This window comes from Prunus dulcis, chromosome 4, assembly GCF_902201215.1.
Source record: "Prunus dulcis chromosome 4, ALMONDv2, whole genome shotgun sequence".
Classification (NCBI taxonomy): Eukaryota; Viridiplantae; Streptophyta; class Magnoliopsida; order Rosales; family Rosaceae; genus Prunus; species Prunus dulcis.
This window is the reverse complement of record NC_047653.1, coordinates 1,672,352-1,692,768: the sequence shown is the minus strand read 5'-3', so window position 1 is coordinate 1,692,768 and position 20,417 is coordinate 1,672,352. Positions and strand designations below refer to the sequence as shown.

The following is a 20,417-nucleotide window of genomic DNA, read 5'->3' as shown; positions in this document are numbered from 1 at the left end:
TTATCACCAAGTCGGAGAGATGGATCAAACCCAAGCGGTATAGGACGTCTACGTTCTTCACTCGTCCTCCACTTACGTAAAGCCTAAGCGCTTGAGCGGGCTATCACCAAGTCGGAGAGATGGATCAAACCCAAGCGGTATAGGACGTCTACGTTCTTCAGTCGTCCTCCACTTATGTAAAGCCTAAGAGCTTGAGCGGGTTATCACCAAATCTTAGAGATGGATCAAACCCAAGCCGTATATGACGTCCACGTTCTTCACTTTCTTTCAAAGTACCTATTATAAAAAAAACATACACATATATAAATATCATCATTAAAAAAAAAGGGGTTGAAAAAAAAAAAAAAAAAAAGGAAGCTGAATTGGGAGCAGCCTAGTATGCCCACTTATCCAACCCAGCTGGCATGAAGGCCCAGCAAATGCTCCAGCGCAAGCCCAATGCCACGCAGCGCAGCTTCTCTTCCTGCGCAGCCCAAGTTGCACACCAAGGCCCAGTGCCTCTCCTAGCTCGAGCCCATATCGCACACCAAGCCTGACGCCTCCATACTGTTACTTCGAAGCCCAGCGAACCTGCCAAAAAAAAAAAAGAAAAAAAAAGGGTTCAAGCTTACCAACAAGCAACTCTCACCACTTTGGCTGCTGAGAATTCGGATGATGCAAACTTCAAAGTCGTAGACCTTCTTGCCAACAAGAGGAGTTTTTCTGCTGTTCTATTTGGTTGATCTCAATATTCATGAACATAGTGTTATTTAAAGAAACCAAAGACCATCAAAGCTCCTAGTGATGCTAGGGTTTCTCATTCCTAGTTTAGGAAAGTATCTTGCTTCCCAAGATCTTACCAATATTGGATATTATTAAGCTTAATAATATCACCCAAAAAAAAAAGAAAGGGAAACCAACGTTGGAAATAGGTTAGATATTCTCAATGATATCTAACCCCCCAAAAAAAAAAGAAAAAAAAAAGAAAGGGAACACTTCAAGCTGCACCTCCTACACGTGAAAAGGCCCATGTCTACAATGCATCATGAAGTGGGGGCAATTTGTAGACAAAGAAATTTTGGTGTAATAAATTCTATTGACAAGAAAATAATTAGGGTTCGGTGGATTAAATCGTGGGCCCCGTAATTCACCCATGTGGCGTGTGACTCATCAAAATTGGATTAGTTGTCAAAAATGACAAATGGCGACATCCGACGGAGTGCATCAAACGGTTCAAGATGAAGACAAAATTAAAGGAAAGAATCTTCTGTGATTGACTTTGATTTAAATCAAATATTAATCAAGTTAATCAATTGAAGATAATCTGGTTAAATTGCCAGATTATGGGAATTGATTTAAATCAAATCAGAATCCCACAAATGAAGGTTTTAAATAGGGAAAGTTATTTAGGTCAAGCATCCGACAAAAGCCTATAAATAGGAGGCTTCAAGACGAAAGAGGTGGGAGAAAAAAAAACCTAGCACTCAGAAGAAACAGAAAACTCTCTGCATTCTTCACCCTACCTTGGAAGAGCCACCAAGCACAACAAATACGTGACGGTTCCTTCACCATAAAAATCCCAAACACCAAACAAGCTTCGTGCTACCCGTTTGATCAAGATCAAGTCTCTTCGACCCTTGTATCAAACACAAATTTTCTTTAAACACTTTGGAGATCGAATCAGAGGATTCAATACAGAGATTGTAACCCTAAATTTCATAAATACAATATTATTTTGTACACGTTGTTCTTGTCTCATTTGTCGCAAGAAATTCGTGTTTACAGTTTGTCTTAGCTTACTCGCATCTTATTATTGGCATCAAGTCAACATCCTCGACCCAGAGAGAAAAAATGATTTTGCGAAACATGCAGATATACAATTGTCTGCCAGTCGTTGCTAATTCCTTTCCCAGTATTAGTTCTCATGTAGAGTAAGCTGTTTTGGTAATCTTTCCAACTTAAAAAGTTAATGCTTCTTTGATCCGAGTTAGCTGTTGAAATATTCGAATATATTTAAGAGTATAGCCGCGCGGCTATACTAATAAAAAAAAATTCGAATATAGCTATTAAAATATTCGAATATATTTAACGAGTATAGCCGTCCGGCTACACTCTTAAAATATTCAAATACATATTGATGGATAGGAAATGACGATTTCAGGCCAACTGCGATTGAGGCCGTGTTGCAAAATCCCCAAATCCCTAACCCCAGCACTCTGTTAGATGAGTAACAAGAGGGGAAATGCACTACTGTGCTCCCAATTTGTCCAAAAGTAGGTAAAAACTAGCTTCTAAACTAGAGGAAAACATTCCCATGCTAATGGAGTTTCAAAATGTTCGACAAGCATATGTTAAGATTCACATGTTCATGGAGTTTCAAAAATGTTGGATAAATGGTTTGACATAAGCATGTAGTTCGGAATAACATGGTATGCTGTGAGTGCTCGTTCCACAAGACAACACCAAAAGCCGCAAGGTCTACAAGTTAGTAGTAGCATCCTAGTTCCTTCAAGTTCTGATTGATAGATTGCTTCGAGTCACTGTGATATTGGTATCTTAATTAAATCTTTCTGATTAAAAAAAGCTTTCCCCTGTTTGGTGTAATTCATTGCTCTTGTATAACTGAGTTGTATTTCAAACTCTAAGTTCTAGTTTCGGAATCGGAAAGTAGAGGATATATGGTTCCATACTTGAGAAGAAATATATTGCTCCACAAGGTTCTTGAGGGAAACATATGGTTTAGTCAATTGTTGTGTTAAAAAGAAAAGAAAAGAAAAGGAGTCTTGTCTTTCTCTGTTGTATTTATTAGTCGTGTGTATCATTATCTTCTTAACAGTCTCATTTTTACCAGGAAGCAGATGATAAGAAGTGTATTTTTCCAAGCAGATGCAGATCACTAATATTTCGTTCACTTATTTAGGATTCAGTAAAAGTGTCTTATGAGAAAAGATTCATATGATAACTAAAATGAACTCCAAATAGTTCTATCCAATACATTTCTCCTTCACTTCCCCACCATGAGTTTTGCTCTAGTATGGCCCTCATTTATTTGGAACTGCTCCCCTATGCCACCATCAACAACCAAACAAAAGTGACAAGCTCTCCACCTTTGCTCAAGATTACCCATACGTTTGGCGATCACTTTCTAAAAGGTGCACAAAGTATTAAAGTGGTCTGCACACGTATAGCTTAAGAGGATAAAACCTCGGAGGTTCCACTTTTCCCCTAGATTCTTGACACTCTTAGGAATAGGATTCATGGTCGAAACCGTATCCATATCCTCTCTTTGGCTCCCTGAACTCTCTTTTACTTCAAACCTCTGAAGAGAAATTTTAAAGTTCTAAAGATTAAAAGCAAAACAAATATAATCCAAGTTTACTTAACATAATACTAGCTGAACATTGACTGATAGAACAAATGGTTGCATGACAGCCTCTGTTTAAATTATTGGTAGCTAATGAGGTGATTAAACTATCATCAACTAGAGACAAGATTGGCAAGTTGGAAAGAAAGAAAGCAAGAACAAAATAATAATTGAAGCAGGGGATAAAGCACAAAATTATTAATATAAAGAAGAAAGACACCTGATTTGATAAAGACAAAAGATAACAAAAGACTACTGAGAGTCTGCTTTCTTGTTGATCTAGTTGGTGTGATACTTCTCACTCCTCACTTCTGACTGCGCCATGAGAGGACTCAACTGTAATTAAAGTCTCTTCACCACAACCAGCAAAGCTGCATCAAGTACAAGCATATATAATGTGCTCATTAACTAGAGGCATTTGGCTATCTTAAAAAGCTATGAGCTTTATGATGGGTTGGGTGATACGCCTTAGAAAGTGACAGTCCACATGGCATACAGTTAAGCTGCCACGTGGACGACCAACTGGACAAATGAATAAGGTGAGCCCTGAGAGCTCCAATGGAGTCTCATTTGCTTCAATGCTCAGCTCAGCTCAGCCCTGTTGTGTTGTGCCACCACCTTGCAAGTCAAAGACACAGAATTTTCACATTCCTCAACTTGGAAAAGACCAGTTTGAAAAAATCTGGATAAGGGTCGTTTCCTACTCTAGTCTGCAGTTCTTCTGGACCCAACATCAGCAATTTGCTCGACCCTCTTTTTTGCCATTAAAGACCTCTTCTTTATAACCTCATTTGCAGGGAACACGACGAAGCTTCATGGTAATGTAACACACCAAAACTGGTGTTATAAACAACCAGAGAAACCTTAAAAGCCAGGCTATTGTAAAAACCCTTGCTCTGTTTTAGAACGTAAACCATGGCAGTTTCGCTGACGCTCTCAAGGTTCAAATTTTCGTAAACCGTGGCGGTTTCGCTATACTATAAAATATTCGAGTATATAAAAGAGTATAGCCGCGCGGCTATACTATTAAATATTCAAATATATTTAAAGTGTATTGCAGTACGGCTATACTATTAAATATTAGAAATATATTTAACGAGTATATACGATTAAAATATTCCGATATATTAGAGAGTATAGCCGCGCGGCTATACTATTAAATATTCGAACATGTTCAGAGAGTATAGCCGCGCGGCTATACTGTTAAATATTCGAATATATGCAATACTATTAAATATTCGAACATATTCAGAGAGTATAGCCGCGCGGCTATACTTTTAAATATTCGAATAGTATAGCCGCGCGGCTATACAATCTAGTATCGCCGCGCGGCTGTACTAAAAATTGGGATAAGGGTCGTTCCCTATTCTAGTCTGCAGTTTTTCTGGACCCATCAGCAATTTGCTCGGCCCTCTTTTTTGCCATTAAAGACCTCTTCTTTATAACCTCATTTGCAGGGAACACGACAAAGCTTGGTGGTAATGTAACACCCCAAAACTGGAGTTATAAACAACCAGAGAAACCTTAATACCCAGGTTATTGTAAAAACCCTCGCTGTGTTTTAGAACGTAAACATGGCGGTTTCGCTGACGCTCTCAAGGTTCAAGTTTTTGTCGGAACTGAGAGTAGACAAAGACGTGGCTCAAGAAAACAAACAAAATCTCAAATGGAATTGAATACTGCAAAAAATTCCGTTAGTGGGTTTTAGATTTCAGTTTCAGTCATCAATTCAATCCAGCGGGGAGGATGGGACATGAATGCCCTCTGCAGCTCTGCCACCTCCGGCTGCGTTTTATATACGATTAAATAGTCAGAGTTACATGTACTTACCAACCAAGCTTTCATAGCTCAGTTGGTTAGAGCACCCGTTTAGTAAGCGGGAGGTCTTGAGTTCGACTCTCAATGAAAGCAAGTATTTTCTTCATTTTTTTTTCCAATTTTTCAGCCTCTATTCCCGATCCTAATTTGAACAAACATTTTGTCCATTCATCCAACAAGGTTTCCTCCATTGTAATTTGTAACCAACCCTAACCTTTATACTATCATTAGAAGGCATTGGATTGAAATTGACATGAAATGGCAAGACATACAATTCCCATTGGTTCCAAAGTTGAAACAAACTCCTAACTATTGGCAAAGAGACCATTTTCAGATTCCATCTATTTCAGCCTGCATTGATAAATTAACCCAATAATCATTGGAGGCATCATTGTATGATGAACCAGAAGGGAATATGGGCTCTTGCAGCCAGCTCTGAGTTGGAGGATTGGATAATGTGAATCCAGGATCTGTAAATATTGCCTCAGAATCCTGCACAATGTGTGACTCTGCCCACAAACTTTGTAGTTCACTAAATGTTTCAGATGCACAAATGTTCTGCTCTGCAATCTGGTCTTTATTATGATCACCACGAACAGGACCAGAGCTTGATGAATTTGAAGTTGTCTCCAACTTTGATGCCTTTGGAGCTTCACCCAGAAGAAAGAGTTCAGTTTCAGAAAACTTCTTCATGTTGTCATTGAACACTCGTGCTTCTTGTACTGGTTCAGTCGCCTTGAAGCGTTTTTTCAAGTGGGTGTGCCAGTAATTTTTAATTTCATTGTCTGTTCTTCCAGGAAGTGTTGCAGCAATAGCAGACCATCTAGAAAGAAAAGAAAAATGGATGAAACTACACAAATTGCTTAATCAGAACATGGATTTCCAGTCCCTCCTAAACTGAAACTTGCATGCTTATTCTTTCATGAAGTTTTTAATGCAAACTCATAAGTTTTAACTGGTAGATAGTTATACTTACCTATTTCCCATTGTTTCATGCAACTTGAGTATGGCCTCCTCTTCCTCCTTGTTGAAGCTTCCGCGCTTAATATCCGGCCTCAAGTAATTCACCCAACGAAGCCTACAACTTTTCCCAGACCTTGCCAGACCTGAAACATGGCAGACTATTATCATTGACATCAACTTGAACCCCAAAAACAAACAGAAACTAAGTACCAAAATGAAAGGAAAAGAAACCTCTGAATGGCTTCATAGTTTCATACCAGCAGGTTTTGGCATCTGACTCCAATTCCAAATACCATATCTCTGAATGTAAGCTATCAACTTGTGATCCTCATCAGGGCTCCATGGCCCTTTCTTCACAGCTGCCTTCTCACACTGCTGACTCTTCACCATCTTCTACACCAATCTATCTTTCTATCTCTGAATCAATTAGTTTTCCCAAGTTGGTTTCTGAGCCTCTGCACTCAATTCTTCTTATGTCCTGAATGTGCCCAAATAAACTTATGACCACATGTGCCTAGCTGCATATGTAAAACATGTCAACAAAGTCCAAATTCTCCAATAATTAGGAAGCTTTTCAAAGGAGATGAGCAAGCAGAAGGGTCCCTTCAATATATCACTTAATATTTGTTTTGATGACATTCATTCAGTGCTGAATTTTTATTTTATTAGTCTGACTATACAAGCAAATATTACAAAGTCAATCCTGTCAACTTCCTTCCAAAAGTAAATGCTGTTGCCATCACACCACCATATCCATGTCCCATTCCCACATATAATTAATTAAGACTCTGAGAGGAGCATTAATTTATTTGACAATGGAAAGATGGGTTAAGCTGTTAATTAATTAGTATTATTATTATTAGCCAGAATAAATTAGAAAATAAAATTCAGGTAATATTTTTTGAGCATTATATCTTTTCTTTTAGATGGAACAGTGGTCAAAATTGTTCAGCTTAGCTTCCTTAAGTATCTTCTTTAGTCAGCAAAAGCATGCATGTTCATTTTGATATAGCATTTACGTGCAATCCTTATCTTTGAAGTTTCATCACAATAAAAATTCATTTCATAAAAAAATCAGAGTAATATTCTTAATATTTGATTGGTGGTTAGCTCATGCTTTGGGAGGCCTAATTAAATTAAATTAATTATAATTTATAGAGAGGGTTTAAATTAAATTACAAGTGTGGCGTAGAAAGTAATATACAAAGACAATTGTGCAAGATGACAAACAGTACATCAAGTTTGAACTTCATCAGTCTAAAACACGAGGGATCGATTACTACTTGCACATGATCAACATACTAAATATATATATATATATATATAATACGGCTATTAGTCTATTATATTATGGTGTAGCTACATCAAATTTAAATTAAATGACCAGCAGCAATATAATTCTAATCGTTTGATTTAGATTTTAGCGGACATTGAGGACTAATTTTAAATTTATTAACAATTATATTCTGATTTTCGTCGAAGTAGAAATCGATGTTTCGAAGAAGTTATTAGTAAAATGAAAAATTGGGCGTGTAACACATGCTGATATAATTATGAAGTTTCTCAATTTCATTGACTATTTAATAATGTAATAATGCACTAGCCATCTTAAAATGGATTGCCATTTCTACTTTACATATATTACACTTCTTCGTTTTGCATATTAGATGCAAATTATTGGATTGCATATTTCGGATCGGAAATTTCGGAAGTTCCATGTACATTCCGAATCTGATCCAATTTTTTTCGGAAATTTCGGATTTCGGCATTTACGGAATTCGGATTTGTCGGAGCCGGATTTTTTTGGAAATATTCGGACCGGAATCGGTCGGAATCGGATTTTCCAATCCAACTTGCACCCCTAGTTCAAAGTATATTAAGGAATTTTTAAGCTATGAGCAGGCCCAACATGGGTTTTATTATCCTATGGTCTGGGCTTGGCCATTCCTTGTTAACTGTTCCAATCAATTACATTCTCCCCTAACAATAATTAGCGCCCACCAAAATATAGTTTAATTTGGGAAATGTTGAGATGAGGAATATAATCAGCATTTCATTGATCAGCGATAACAATAATGATAACATGTTCTACACCTAAACAACATTACAAAAAAATAAAAAATCTAGAGAATGGGGATCAATCTGAGAAACCCCGTAACATGTACAAATACACGGTTATCATCATGCACGTAGATCAATGAAATCTTCCTCATCAAATATTCTTCCAGAGTAGATCACCTTCCATAGCTGAAAACACAGCAATCACAAAGGTGGAGCGGGAAACTCAAAGCAGTTCTACTTCCCAGTGGCAACCACAGCAAAATCCTGAATGCAAAATGCCGGCATTCCATAACGCAGATAACCCTTCCTCGGGGAAGAAATCAAACCGAAAGTCAACTTCCAATCATAGCTGTAGCCACTTTCTGGAATGGTAAATGCCCAGCTTATTAAACTCATCAATATTCACAACAACCTGTGCTCTTTTACAAGCTTCAGGGGTCAGGGGATTTGATTGACACAATTGGAGGCGGTTGTAGCTCAAAGATCGACTTTCCCCTTTCTCCAAGGCTACCTATGTATATTGTATCACCCCGACCATGCCAGGTGCCATCTTGGACATTGTTCATCTCCAATGTTCTGGATTCCTGTTCACATTTCAAGAATACCATCTATAAGTTTTCAGGAATAAGAAGCTTAATCAAAATTAAGCCCTATGTCTATTTTTAACTTTTGGCAACTATCTTGTAGGCATAGGTTCCGCAAGGATAATCACCTGACATAATGCACAGCATGGGCAGATAAGATGGTAGATGCAATCATCCAAGGAACTATCACTACCCTGAAAATAATAACATTTCCCACAACAATTTTAGTGTAATTCAAGTATAACCATGAAAGATAACCAACAGAAGGCATCAGTTAAAAGATTATGAAAACTTTATCGCAGTCATATTATAAATACCAGGAAGGTACGTAATTAGTAGATTCACATGGAACTATCTTCTTTCCTAGGAATGCATGGATTCATAACATTACACTTGCCAATGGTCAATCATATAGCAATAGCACCCTCTCTACAATAATAGAAAATGCAATCCCTCTACCCAACCACACCCAAATTTTCTTTATTTTTCTATAGCATGTAGCTTTTGCACCCTTGAATAACCATTCGAGTTATAAGATTTAAACCTTATAATTGGAATTAAAAAGAGAGAGTAACCTTAATGCAGAAGAGCACAGGATTAAAAACATGAATAGACAACATGAGGCAAATACTAATATTAGACGAAGAAAAGAAAACTACTGATTCACGGTAAACCAAAAATTATCAGTTAGTAAGGAACCACACACGATGACGGACAGAGAAAGAAAGCTTACCCTGATGTTAAATTTCTTTTTCATCTGTGTACGGAAGTACCCCAAATATGTTCCTAGTGAAATGGTGAAAGCAACGGCCAAATATATAAAGCAGTGCTTCTTGGTAACAATGAAGGCAACGCAGTTGAGAATGACAAGAACAGCAAGAATCAAATGAAGAGTTCCCTGCAAAATAATATCCCGAAATTCAGAATCTACCTAAAACAGCCTTGATTGTGGGGGAAAAAAAACAATCTTAGAATCAAAACGATGTGAAAAGATAGAACATTTTCAATTTCTCACTTCCATAGCTAACATTTTGACTTTTGCGCACTTGACCAAAAGATAAAAAGAGAAGAAAAAGATGATAAACCTGCAACGAACAAGGACCAAAACCAGCTCGACTCATGTTCTTCCCAAATCTATAGCACGGGCAACTGCAACATCAAAATATGCGGCGAACATAAGTAAAAGATTAGTCCAACAACGAGTAAACAAGAAATTCCCATTCTTAAGATAAAAATAAAAACGGAATGCCGTCTTCAACAGTCTAGCGACTGAGTTAAACAGCCAATGACAAAACATTGACCGATTCACATTTCTTTGACTACTTCTATAAATCAACGACAGACAGAAAATATGTATCATCAGAAAAGAAACTGGACAAATAAAAATGATTCGAAAGTAAAAAAAGAATAAAGGGCAAATTTTTTTGGCTCCCCAGTTATTCAATTTTTGAACCTGAATAAAAAAAATTCGCCTTTACACCCAAAATTAAAACTTTTTTTCCCAAGGGAGAAGAATTCCGGGAAACATTTTCCAGGAAGCCAAACAGAATCGCTATGAAAAAGGAGACGAGTGAGAGAGAGAGGTACGGACCAAAGGGATTCGAGAGCAATACGACGGTCGTCGAGGCAATCAAGGACTTCGCCTTCCCACATCCTGAAGACGCCACCCAAATCCCCAACATCTCCATCTTCTTCTCCACCATGAAAGCTCTGCAGCTTGGCCGCCAACTTGCCTTGGGTCTGCAAAGCCACCGTTGAGCACAGCACGTCGAAATCGACCACAGACTTCCCATTTCCCTCCAAAAATCTCTCCTTTTCTTCCTCCTCCACCTTCTTGAGCACCGTCTCTTGCTTCTCCAAATCCCCCATTTCCGAACCCCAAAAGCAGAAGAAGCTCTAGGGTTCCCTTCCTCGCTTTCGTTTCTCTCTCTTCCCGTCCTTCCCCTTCTTTTTATGCGTTTTCGCTTTTCTTTATTCAATGAACGAGATTCTGTGAAGAAATAATCAAGTTTTTATTTATTGAACAAATAAAAATATTTAAACTTTTAGGGGGGGATTTATTATTTGTGAACATGATTTGGGGGAAGGTGGAGAGGAGGATGGTGACGTTTGTCTGTTGAGAGACGGGTGGGGTTTTTGTTGGCGCGTAAGCTAGTAATCGTTTATTTTCTTCATCTTTTTTGCTTTAATTTTCATGTGGGACCCGTGCGTTTTTGTTTGATGAACGGTCATGTTTAGAAACAGAGATATTAGGAGGAGATTTAGGAACCACCACTCACTTAATCACCAAATTAACGGTCTCTCTCTCTCTCTCTCTTCTTTATTCTTTGATTTGTTTTTGTTTCTTTCTTTCTGCAAAGATTATTGGTATTTGTTTGGCAAGCCACCCTACCCAAACAAACGATACCCACCATCATATTTGTTTTCATTTTACGGTCTTCATGTCTTGTTGTGGGTGTGTGATTTGAAGAAAAAAAAGGCACCCATCATTTTTCCTAAAACTCCCACCTTACTTTTCTTTTCCAAGAAAATGTTTTTATCATGACAAAGATAATATCCTATTGAGAATGTTAGAATAATAACAAATGTATTATGGTCTTAATTTAGTATTGGATTGGTTGAGAGAAACAGAAACTTAATCATGCATCCAAAACAGACAGCAAATTGAGTTGCGGTTTAATTATTATTAAAAACAACAAAGGGATAAGGCTGGAATATGGTTCAACATATTGGGGTTGGGTTGGGTTGGGGATAAGTCAGAATATCAAATTGATGGGTTTCGTCATTAGTGGAGATTACAGTTTTAAGATCACAAGATTAGGATCTATCTTACTTTATTTATAAGATACAATTAAAAAATTAATATAAAACAACAAGGAATGAGTCGAATGAGTGCCGATGGTGGGTGGGAAAAGAATCAGGACCGCGTAGCCTCAGGTCCAGCGCCCACCGGACCCTGAGCTGTATCCTACGTTATTTCATGGCTAATCCCCATGATTAATTAACTTGATTGTTTTTTAGAGTTGAAGTAATAATTAGTAATTAAATCAATTAATTAAAATCCTGTTACATTGTACCATATGATTATATTATTGATACATGATTACAACAGGAGATATCTCGTGCGTGGGGACCGCTTGTGCTGGCTCATGGCTGTATGGATTTAGTTTTAGATAAGCATGAGCTTCTGATTTGTAATTTCTCAAGCTCAATGCTCAACCGCCCCACGTGCAAAAAGCTTTGCCTAAAAATGTCAGCATTCCATTCCCAAACATAGGTGTGGGCCCCCTACTTTCAAAGTTTGGGCACAATGGCTTGTGAGGTGGGCCACGCATTTAGCAACATCAATAAAGTCATTATCTACAACTAATTTAGCACAGTCCATGTTTAATTGCTCATTAACCAAATTGCACAATCATAAAACATGTTCAAGCAATGCATAGACACACAACTCAACTTACAGATTAAAGATGCCCTAATGTTGCTGTATATAAATAACAGTGAAAGCCACAACAAAAGAGATCCAAAAAAGGATGGAGAACTTGTTGTTAAAAGTCACCAAACCATAAAATTTCAGAGGTCAAGTCTTCACTGCGGGTCTAACCAACCCTAATCCCGAGCCACTCCCCAAATGCTTGAAGTCTTTAGCTTCAAGATTATCTCCATGGCCAGCAAAGCCTGTTCCACCTTTTGCCAAGTTCACCAAATGCCTTTCTTTACATCCCTTGTCGCAAACAAGGCAAACCTTATCTACAGCCATGAACTTATCAGCACATTTCTTACAAAAGACGTGACCGCATGAACTAAGAGCCACGAGCGACATCGTGTTGGTCAAAGTAACCTTGCAGCTCGGACAGATAAATGTCTTATCCAGAGATGAAGATTTCTTCTCCTCACTACTGTCTTCTGTGTAATAAACTGGGAAAAGGGACTTCAGCTTTAGTTTCTCGCTTCCTTCTGGACAGACTGTGCTTGTAGAAGGAGCATCTACTTTAGCAGGAGCTGCAGGTGTAGCGGAAGGCAGCCAAAATGCTTTCATTGTCCGAAGCGCCTCTTCTTCATAAGAGGTGACCTTAACACTATTGGCACCATGGAAACCAGTCTTATCTCGGCTCTGGTTTCTATCATTGTATTGCGGTAGTGCACCATGGTTTTGCTGATCAAAAGCCTCGAGCTCTCTAGCTTTCTGCTGCAGTAACTTCTCTTCTTCCTCTTGGTTCTCTTGCTTCTGCTGAGCAGTATGTGCAGCTTGCTTTCTGCAAAGTGGAAGAAACAACCTCTTAAGCACAAACCACACACAGGATAGAATTTATATATAACAAACCCAGGACACATTTTACACAAGAGCCAGTGAAAATAAATACAGCCAAAAGGCATCAAGCTCGGCCAAGCTCACAGCTTTCGTAGGAAGCCTTGAGGAACCCAGAACACAAACATGGACCACGCAACTACAAAAACTAACAACCAGCAACCATGTTTGGTTTCTATAAGCACATTTAAATGCATGTCAGTTTTAAAGTTACCAATTCGTTTCCCTATGGAAGTACATATATTTGGCTCCATGGAATTGCACTACATGCATAAACCATATTCCTCAGTAACAGATAATCTCATTCAGTAATAAAACTATAAAACTACATTAGCCTAGTCGAAAAGGGTTTGAATACCATTTATTAGGCTTTATATTCCGAAACCATGTTAGTAGCTGAGCCAAAATGATTAACCAATCACACAAAGAAAAGCGATAGAATTAATAAATTCAAGGAAAAACAACTATATAAAAAATGCATTTCTTTTCCTTTCTTTCACTTTTGCCATTAACATAGAACATGCTTCTGAAATTCTTTCATCCCATAGAAGAAAACCCACATTTGAGTTGTAAACAACAGTAACATACTACACAAAAAGCCGGAACCCAATTCAAATGAGATACTACTATGGCAACCTCCAAGAGGGGTCCTAGGTAGCTGAAAAAGCTAGCTTCTTTATGAAGGAAGGTGACAAAACAAATATAAATGGCATTGAAATTATGATTACCAAGCAAAATCCCACTTTCAAATTTTTGATCCAATACAGAATGGGGCTTCTCAAACGATCTTAGGAGTGTCAATAGTGTTCTCTACGAGTTGAAGTTGGTTTATTGGGCCAATTAAGTACTTTCTACTTTATTAAAGGTGGAAGCTTTCGGGTACACAGTGATATTCATGTCATCCAAAAACCTAACCCTATTTTCGAAGAGCTCCCACCTCTATTGGACCCTATCTTCTACTCATAAGCTCTTTGTCAAATACAGAAATTCAATGCATCAAAGCCAAATTCACAGAGAAAAAGAATAAATAAAATCCGACACTAATAATAACAAAAAAAATGGTGAAAATTGGAGGTTTGAGATAGAGAGAGAGGCGACGTACCTCTGGATATCTTTCTTCTGAGAAAGCAAGCACTCGAAAATACATTCTTTACAAAATACGTGGCCTTTCTGGCAGCACATGGGGTTAATGAAGTGCTTTAAGCAGAGGCAACAAGCGTCGAAAGGCTTGATGGAGTCCCTGCCCAGCCTCTCCTTCTGCGTTCCATAGCCTAGCTTTTTCTTCTCATCGTAGGTGAAGAAAGCGAGGTCGTTGTTGTTCTTTGAGTGCCTCTGAGGCATATTTTCTCAGAGACGATTGAAACGAATTTGGTACGCTCGTCTGGTCTTAGATTGGGATTCGATTTGGGGATTTGGGAATTTGGGAAGAGAGATACAGAAGCAGCCCTAAATATATTTGAGGTGCCTGAACCCGATTTCGATTTGGATTAGGAATTTTATGACCACTGCCATATTAAACGACATGCCGCGGGAACTACAACGACTACATGGTGACCCCAATTCCGTTTTTTCTTAACCATTACACTAATACCTTTTGAATTATACACTTCGTGTTGCAATTTACCACACGGAAAAAAGTTGGAGTCAATTTATAATTTAACGTTGCATCTATGGTTAAGTTATAGATTTATCAGTCTATTTTTTTTAATTACAAGCAATAATCTGAACTAGATGGGAGGAGATTTCTCACACACACATTATTATGATGACATGGGATTTGAATATGAGACCATTAATCTGCAAGTCAATGTCATTTTTCACTAGGTTAGATCTCATTTGGATCTTCGATATTCTTCGGCTTTTAGTGGATCTATGTCGATCTACTCTTGTTTTGGTAGATCTATTATCTCAAATTTGGGTTAGCTTTGGTTGTGCTTCATCTTGTGAGGCTGCTCTTTGAGGTGTTGCGGCTTAGTCATGGTAAATCCACTGCTCATTGGTACATTGATGTCCAAGAATAACTAGGTGGTGCTCTTTATGTCATGCTCCGAAAGAAGATTAGTTGCTATTGATTTTTCTTTATTGGAGGTTGTTTTAATTTTTTATTATTATTTGATTTAGTTTGTTCAATAAAGTTTAGAAACTTTATGAGTTTTATGTGTTTTTTCCTCTCATGATTCTAGAAAAACTTTGTTGGTTTGTTGGGTGTTTTTAGTCTCTTTAAGAGAGTCATGTTGGTTAGAGGCTAGTTTTTGTCTTTGATGTCATTGAAAATTATGACAGTTAAAAGGGATTTTAGAAAAGTTATTTTCGAGTGTGATTCTCTCCGTATTATTTCAACTTTTCAACAAATTGTGGAAGTTTTACCCATAATTGCTATATTGTTATTGAAATGGCTCCCTTATGTATCTTTGTACTATTTATTCTTATAAATCTAATGAAATTCTATTCCCTTCTTATAATAAAAAAAGTGGTAATTTGTAAGAATGTCTAATTAAAATAAATATTGAATTTACAGCTTTTACAGAGCAAAATAACCAAATATAGAAGGATAAAATAAAATATTAATTAGCTTTCTCTTCTATTTTAAGAAGCTTTGGAGATTGACTCAAACAAACACATGTGACCTTGTGACCTTCACAGTGTTTACTGAGAAAGTACCGGTAACCCCTTCATTTGTTTCTTCTTCTCTTTGCCATCTTCTTCTTCAATATCAATCAATCCATGGCTTCTCCGAGTAAGAGCCCACTTAAAGAACCAGGAGATCGTCAGTCAGCGGCAATCGTAGTCCAACCGTCGTCCCCGCGTTACCCTCCGAGTGGGACCCCCACCTCTGGGGCCCAGCGCCGAATCGGGATCGCCGTCGATCTCAGCGACGAGAGCGCCTTCGCCGTCAAATGGGCCGTCCAGAATTACCTCCGCCCCGGCGATGCCGTCATCCTCCTCCACGTCCGCCCCACCAGCGTCCTCTACGGCGCTGACTGGGGCGCCACCGATGTCTCCATCCCTGAAGACCAAGAGTCTCAGCAGAAGCTCGAGGACGATTTCGACAATTTCACCGTCACCAAGGCCAACGACCTCGCCAAGCCTCTGGAAGAGGCTAAGACTCCGTACAAGATCCACATAGTGAAGGACCACGACATGAAGGAGAGGTTGTGCTTGGAGGTCGAGAGGCTCGGCCTCAGCGCCGTCGTTATGGGCAGCCGGGGCTTCGGCGCTTCGAAGACGACCTCCAAGGCCAGGCTCGGCAGTGTCAGTGACTACTGTGTGCATCACTGCGTCTGTCCTGTCATCGTCGTAAGGTTCTCCGATGAAAAGGACGAAAACGACGTCGCAAAGCAAGGTAAATTTGGCTGTCCGGTCGTGCGTGAGGAAGAGCCGGAGTTCCATGACGCTTTGGAGAAAGGTTGAATCTCTATCTCTCTGCAGTTTCTTCTTTGATTTCTCAGCTCCATTTCACTTTTTCTCTTTCTAATTCTTAATTTATTAAAATGCATAGAATATTAACTCTGCTTCTGTTAAATTCATTGTTGCTCTGTTTTTTTTTTTAGTGCAAATAAATTCCTCATAATACAGTTTTAGTTAGTATCAGACAATAATTATGCATTGGATTCAGAATCCATGTGTTTGGAGATTATTGTCAGTTTTTCTTTGTTTAGTTTCAACTAAAATTGGATTGATGTCTGGTTTAAGATTCGTGCTTAAAAAGTAGCTTTGTTAGTAGTATACCTTCATTTGCCATATGATTGTAAATGACGAGATTAAGAGATAGCATTCAGGTCATTCTTGCAGAGAAGGTATACCATTTGCTTCCCTCACCTTCTTTTCCACCCGGGTATGTTTACTGGAAATATGCTCTAGTATGTTAAAGTTTTTGCTTTCTGATTTTTGTTTTGCTCATGTGTTCCAATTCTTTAATGCTCTATCTAAGCCACTGCAATCTAAATCAAAAAGTTGACAGAGTTGTATGTTTCCTTTCTTTTGATCTTTTGTGCCAAAAACACTGCATTCAAGAACGAGATACGTCATTAAAGCCTTATATTTTGCGTCTGGTTAATTAGACGGTTTCTCTTTTTTCGTCACCTCTTCTGAAGTAACGTATTACTATTTGTTTGTTACCTAATACACGTAAGCAGATGTTGTTCTGTTTTCTCCTGGTGATAAGTTGAAGTAACTAAACACCTGGGTTGATGTGTGGCGGGTGGTGATCCACTTGCTTGTCTCCTTTCAGTCTTTTCCTCCTCATTAAATGCAATCCTCAAATCATGGATTCTTCATATACATTCATATTTAGATTTTGAGACTAATTCAGCATCAATGCATTTGATTTCTAAGAACCAAATATAACAATTAGGTGTTGGGATTTCAGTTTCTTTCATTTACTTTGATAGTGTGTAAAATATAAATTGCAGGAATGCTTAGGACTTCTCTAGTATTCCATCTATATTCTTAGAGGTTTAATTTTTCCTTGGTTTAATGAAAAGAAGTCCTTTTATTAGGAAAAGTTATAATGGTGGAATTTTGATTCCCATGTTGAATTATGTTCGTCACGCAGGAGGTTCTTTCAAGCACTTATAAATGTTTTCTTGGCATCAATGTGTGAGTTTTTTCCTTTTTCCATTGATCTTTTGAATGTAAATGTTGGTTGCACAAAAAGTAGTTTTGATGGTGATTATAACAAACGTTTTTGCCACCAACATTTCCCACTATCAAGATACTGGGAAGAAAGGAAAAAAAAAAACTTGTGTATTAATAGGAGCAACCAATGGTGTGAATAGTAGCAGCCTTGCTAGTGCTCCATGTCTACAATGAGGACATCTACTACCAGTAGATACATTTTTGTTTAACGATCCTAAGGCAAATAGAAATGGCAGATTGAAACTACTATATGTGCTGTTGCATTGCGGGTATACATTGCACTAGACCTGTCTTATGGGAGGAGAATTTTGTTTCAATTCATTTGTGCTGTTGTGTGGGTGGTATCCATTGTATATCTGAAACCTGTTTTATAGAAGTTTGTTCTGCTAGAAACTAACGATTCGAAAACACAAGGGGTTGATGGTGATTAGGTAAGGGTTTGATGAGTGATTGAATCTTACCTGGCGCATTGTATGCGTGGTATTATGACAATGCTGTTTGCATGATGGTGTGATACAAACCCATTGAACCCAAAATGTAGGTATGAATAGCCTATGGTTATAATGGATAATCATCTTGTAAGGGCTGAAATCAAATGCTTACTTGTAGAGTTCCTCCTCAAGAAAGGAGGACCTAGAGGGCATGGGTAGGGTATTTAAGTAAATAAGTTCATCTTGTTAGGTTAGGTTAGGTATTTTGGAATAGCTTTTCTATGATTTTATCTTCCACAAATCATCATTAGAGGTGCTGAATCTCTCTCTATCAATGATTCAGTTGAAAATTCACACTGAATTTCATGGCTTGCAGATTCAGACAAGGCACGTTGAACAGATGGAGATGGTGAAGAGTTTTCAGATGATGTTTATCAAATACTCCTGGTTCGTATGTAATCATGTTGTATGAAAAAGTGTGGCGGTAGTAGTACTGAGTTAGTCTCAGTCTTTTCCTTTTGGTTTGTGGCATTACTGACTAAATGTCCGAATCTGCTCATCTTTTGTTTTAACCACCTTTTCACTGCCTTGCATGTTTATGGAGCTCCGGGATGATGAATAATGCATGATTTCTATCTTATTCTTCCTTTTTAGTATTCTGAACATATAACTGACAAGACTGCACTTCTTCCTCTTCGAGATTCATAACATTTGTAGGCAAAAAAAAGAAGAAGAACATACTGCTGCTTCTAAATTGTTTGGGGATTCATAAACCCAACCAACCGAAGACCCCAAATTGCCTTTTATGAACCAAATCAGATTTGGTTCGTTTGGGCCTTTGGGGCTTCATAAAGGGCAAATTGGGAATTTTACAATAAACATGTCAGTGTGTCATGATTCCGAGAGCTGTATCTATTTTGATATGGAAATTGGAACTCTTTGATTAGATTATTGATTCTATCGCTAGGAGCGCCTTTTTTGTGATTGTTAAAATGGAAAAAGTGTGAGTGAAACAAAATCTAAAATATCGATAGTATTGGAAATATTGGTAGTTTAAAAATACGGAAATTTCAATGGAAATGTTGAGATATTATCGATATTGATAAAAATTAAATAAAAATCACAGAAATTATAAGAAAATTTTGAAAATTTTTATTGAAGTTTTAGAGGATGTTTATTTAGTTAATTATCTATTAGTTTATTACTAAAAAAAAATGGAAGGAAATGCGTTGCATTATGAATTTAATTGATTTAAGTTGATTATATAGCAAGCTAACAAACATTATAAGTGTAAAAAATATGTAATAATTAATGAAAGAAGATTAAACACACCATAATAATTTATTTATAATAATTTATTATAATATTTTACACTTTATACATTGCATGGTAAGATATATGTGTGACTTAAATTATTGATTCTACGAGCACGTTTTTCGTGATTGTTAAAATGGAAAAAGTGTTTTGAGTGAAATAAATCGTTGGTACATAAAATTCAAAAGTGGTGGGCTACCAGCTAGCTGTTAGTCTTAATGAAATTCATCAAAGCCAATGGTCTTTGCTCTGATAGCATCTTCTCTGTTTAATAATGACTTAATTAGTGTGAATCAGATCTCGGATTAGATTTAACCTTAATCAGCATTTTAGTGTGTATTTTTCTTCTTTGAAGAGGGAAAGAAGAGAGAAGAAAAAGAAAGCAAGTGTGAAGAATCCATGATAGGGGATTTGGTCCCTGTTGTCAAGATTTCATTGTCTCGGCAAATCCAAAGTGCAAAAGAACGACGTCACTTTGGTGATGTAAGTAAGGGACGGAAGAAGGGCAGAATATTTAATTTCCATATAAAGGCCTATGTAAGAAGTGGCCACCATTGCAAGTTACATAATAGGAAGGAATAACCCATTTCGTGGCGGAGAAATACTTCTCTATTCCCGTTGTTGTTCGTGGCTGTCACATATACTCACGCGGACGAAAATGGTGAACAGCTTAAGTAAAACAGAATCCAAAGGGCAATCAATCAAAAACACAGACGGACCCAAAATATCTCACATCTCCATGTTTTAGAATTCTTCAACTGGATCCACCACAACCGCATAATAAAACTTGTCTCCCTCTACAAGCAACAATTACCCACCACAAACAAAACCCTCAAGGCCTAGGCTGACTAGCTCCCCTCCCCTTCCTCTTTGATTCCTTGTTTTTTTCTTTCAAGTTTTAATATTAGTTTATTAGTAGCTTAGCTTTCTTAATAAATCACTAATCAAGTTGCTAA

At 37.7% G+C, this 20,417-nt stretch overlaps 4 protein-coding genes and 1 non-coding gene across 6 annotated transcripts; 2 read left to right on the top strand and 3 right to left on the bottom strand.

Annotated features, from left to right (window-relative positions):
• Positions 1–5,180: 5,180 nt before the first annotated feature.
• On the top strand, positions 5,181–5,254 carry TRNAT-AGU. The gene has a single exon. It is a non-coding gene; the product is annotated as a tRNA-Thr (tRNA).
• A 175-nt stretch (positions 5,255–5,429) lies between these two features.
• On the bottom strand, positions 5,430–6,698 carry LOC117625826 (transcription factor MYB4-like). The gene is made up of 3 exons (XM_034357393.1): positions 6,382–6,698; positions 6,138–6,267; positions 5,430–5,984 (listed from the first exon to the last, which is right to left on the bottom strand). The coding sequence occupies exons 1-3, from the start codon at positions 6,512–6,514 to the stop codon at positions 5,492–5,494; spliced, it is 756 nt and encodes a 251-aa protein (XP_034213284.1). The 5' UTR covers positions 6,515–6,698; the 3' UTR covers positions 5,430–5,491.
• Positions 6,699–8,151: 1,453 nt separating this feature from the next.
• On the bottom strand, positions 8,152–10,974 carry LOC117625673 (protein PLANT CADMIUM RESISTANCE 12). Of its 2 annotated transcripts, XM_034357203.1 has the most exons (5): positions 10,361–10,974; positions 9,855–9,918; positions 9,503–9,667; positions 8,898–8,963; positions 8,152–8,769 (listed from the first exon to the last, which is right to left on the bottom strand). In XM_034357203.1, exons 1-5 carry the CDS (start codon positions 10,636–10,638, stop codon positions 8,617–8,619), a joined length of 726 nt encoding a protein of 241 aa, XP_034213094.1. In that variant the 5' UTR covers positions 10,639–10,974; the 3' UTR covers positions 8,152–8,616. The 2 variants fall into 2 exon arrangements, with proteins under 2 accessions (XP_034213094.1, XP_034213095.1); XM_034357204.1 differs by lacking the exon at positions 8,898–8,963 and having other exon boundaries at positions 10,361–10,884.
• Positions 10,975–12,136: 1,162 nt separating this feature from the next.
• On the bottom strand, positions 12,137–14,556 carry LOC117625697 (E3 ubiquitin-protein ligase CSU1). The gene is made up of 2 exons (XM_034357230.1): positions 14,181–14,556; positions 12,137–13,025 (listed from the first exon to the last, which is right to left on the bottom strand). Exons 1-2 carry the CDS (start codon positions 14,417–14,419, stop codon positions 12,350–12,352), a joined length of 915 nt encoding a protein of 304 aa, XP_034213121.1. The 5' UTR covers positions 14,420–14,556; the 3' UTR covers positions 12,137–12,349.
• A 1,110-nt stretch (positions 14,557–15,666) lies between these two features.
• On the top strand, positions 15,667–18,801 carry LOC117624633 (universal stress protein PHOS32). Its single transcript, XM_034356000.1, has 2 exons — positions 15,667–16,484; positions 18,524–18,801. Exons 1-2 carry the CDS (start codon positions 15,803–15,805, stop codon positions 18,541–18,543), a joined length of 702 nt encoding a protein of 233 aa, XP_034211891.1. The 5' UTR covers positions 15,667–15,802; the 3' UTR covers positions 18,544–18,801.
• Positions 18,802–20,417: the final 1,616 nt, after the last annotated feature.

Bases quoted from the DNA above. Each gene is read 5' to 3' on its own strand.
- LOC117625826 (XM_034357393.1), bottom strand. From the start codon at position 6,514: ATGGTGAAGAGTCAGCAGTGTGAGAAGGCAGCTGTGAAGAAAGGGCCA. The intron at 6,268-6,381 runs GTATGAAACTAT...GCCATGTTTCAG, and splicing joins TCAGATGCCAAAACCTGCTG to GTCTGGCAAGGTCTGGGAAA. The intron at 5,985-6,137 runs GTAAGTATAACT...TTTTCTTTCTAG, and splicing joins CATGAAACAATGGGAAATAG to ATGGTCTGCTATTGCTGCAA.
- LOC117625673 (XM_034357203.1), bottom strand. From the start codon at position 10,638: ATGGGGGATTTGGAGAAGCAAGAGACGGTGCTCAAGAAGGTGGAGGAG. The intron at 9,668-9,854 runs GTTTATCATCTT...ATTATTTTGCAG, and splicing joins TTGGTCCTTGTTCGTTGCAG to GGAACTCTTCATTTGATTCT. The intron at 8,770-8,897 runs GTGATTATCCTT...AAATGTGAACAG, and splicing joins CATGCTGTGCATTATGTCAG to GAATCCAGAACATTGGAGAT.
- LOC117625697 (XM_034357230.1), bottom strand. From the start codon at position 14,419: ATGCCTCAGAGGCACTCAAAGAACAACAACGACCTCGCTTTCTTCACC. The intron at 13,026-14,180 runs GTACGTCGCCTC...TCCACTTTGCAG, and splicing joins CAGAAGAAAGATATCCAGAG to AAAGCAAGCTGCACATACTG.
- LOC117624633 (XM_034356000.1), top strand. From the start codon at position 15,803: ATGGCTTCTCCGAGTAAGAGCCCACTTAAAGAACCAGGAGATCGTCAG. The intron at 16,485-18,523 runs GTTGAATCTCTA...CATGGCTTGCAG, and splicing joins CCATGACGCTTTGGAGAAAG to ATTCAGACAAGGCACGTTGA.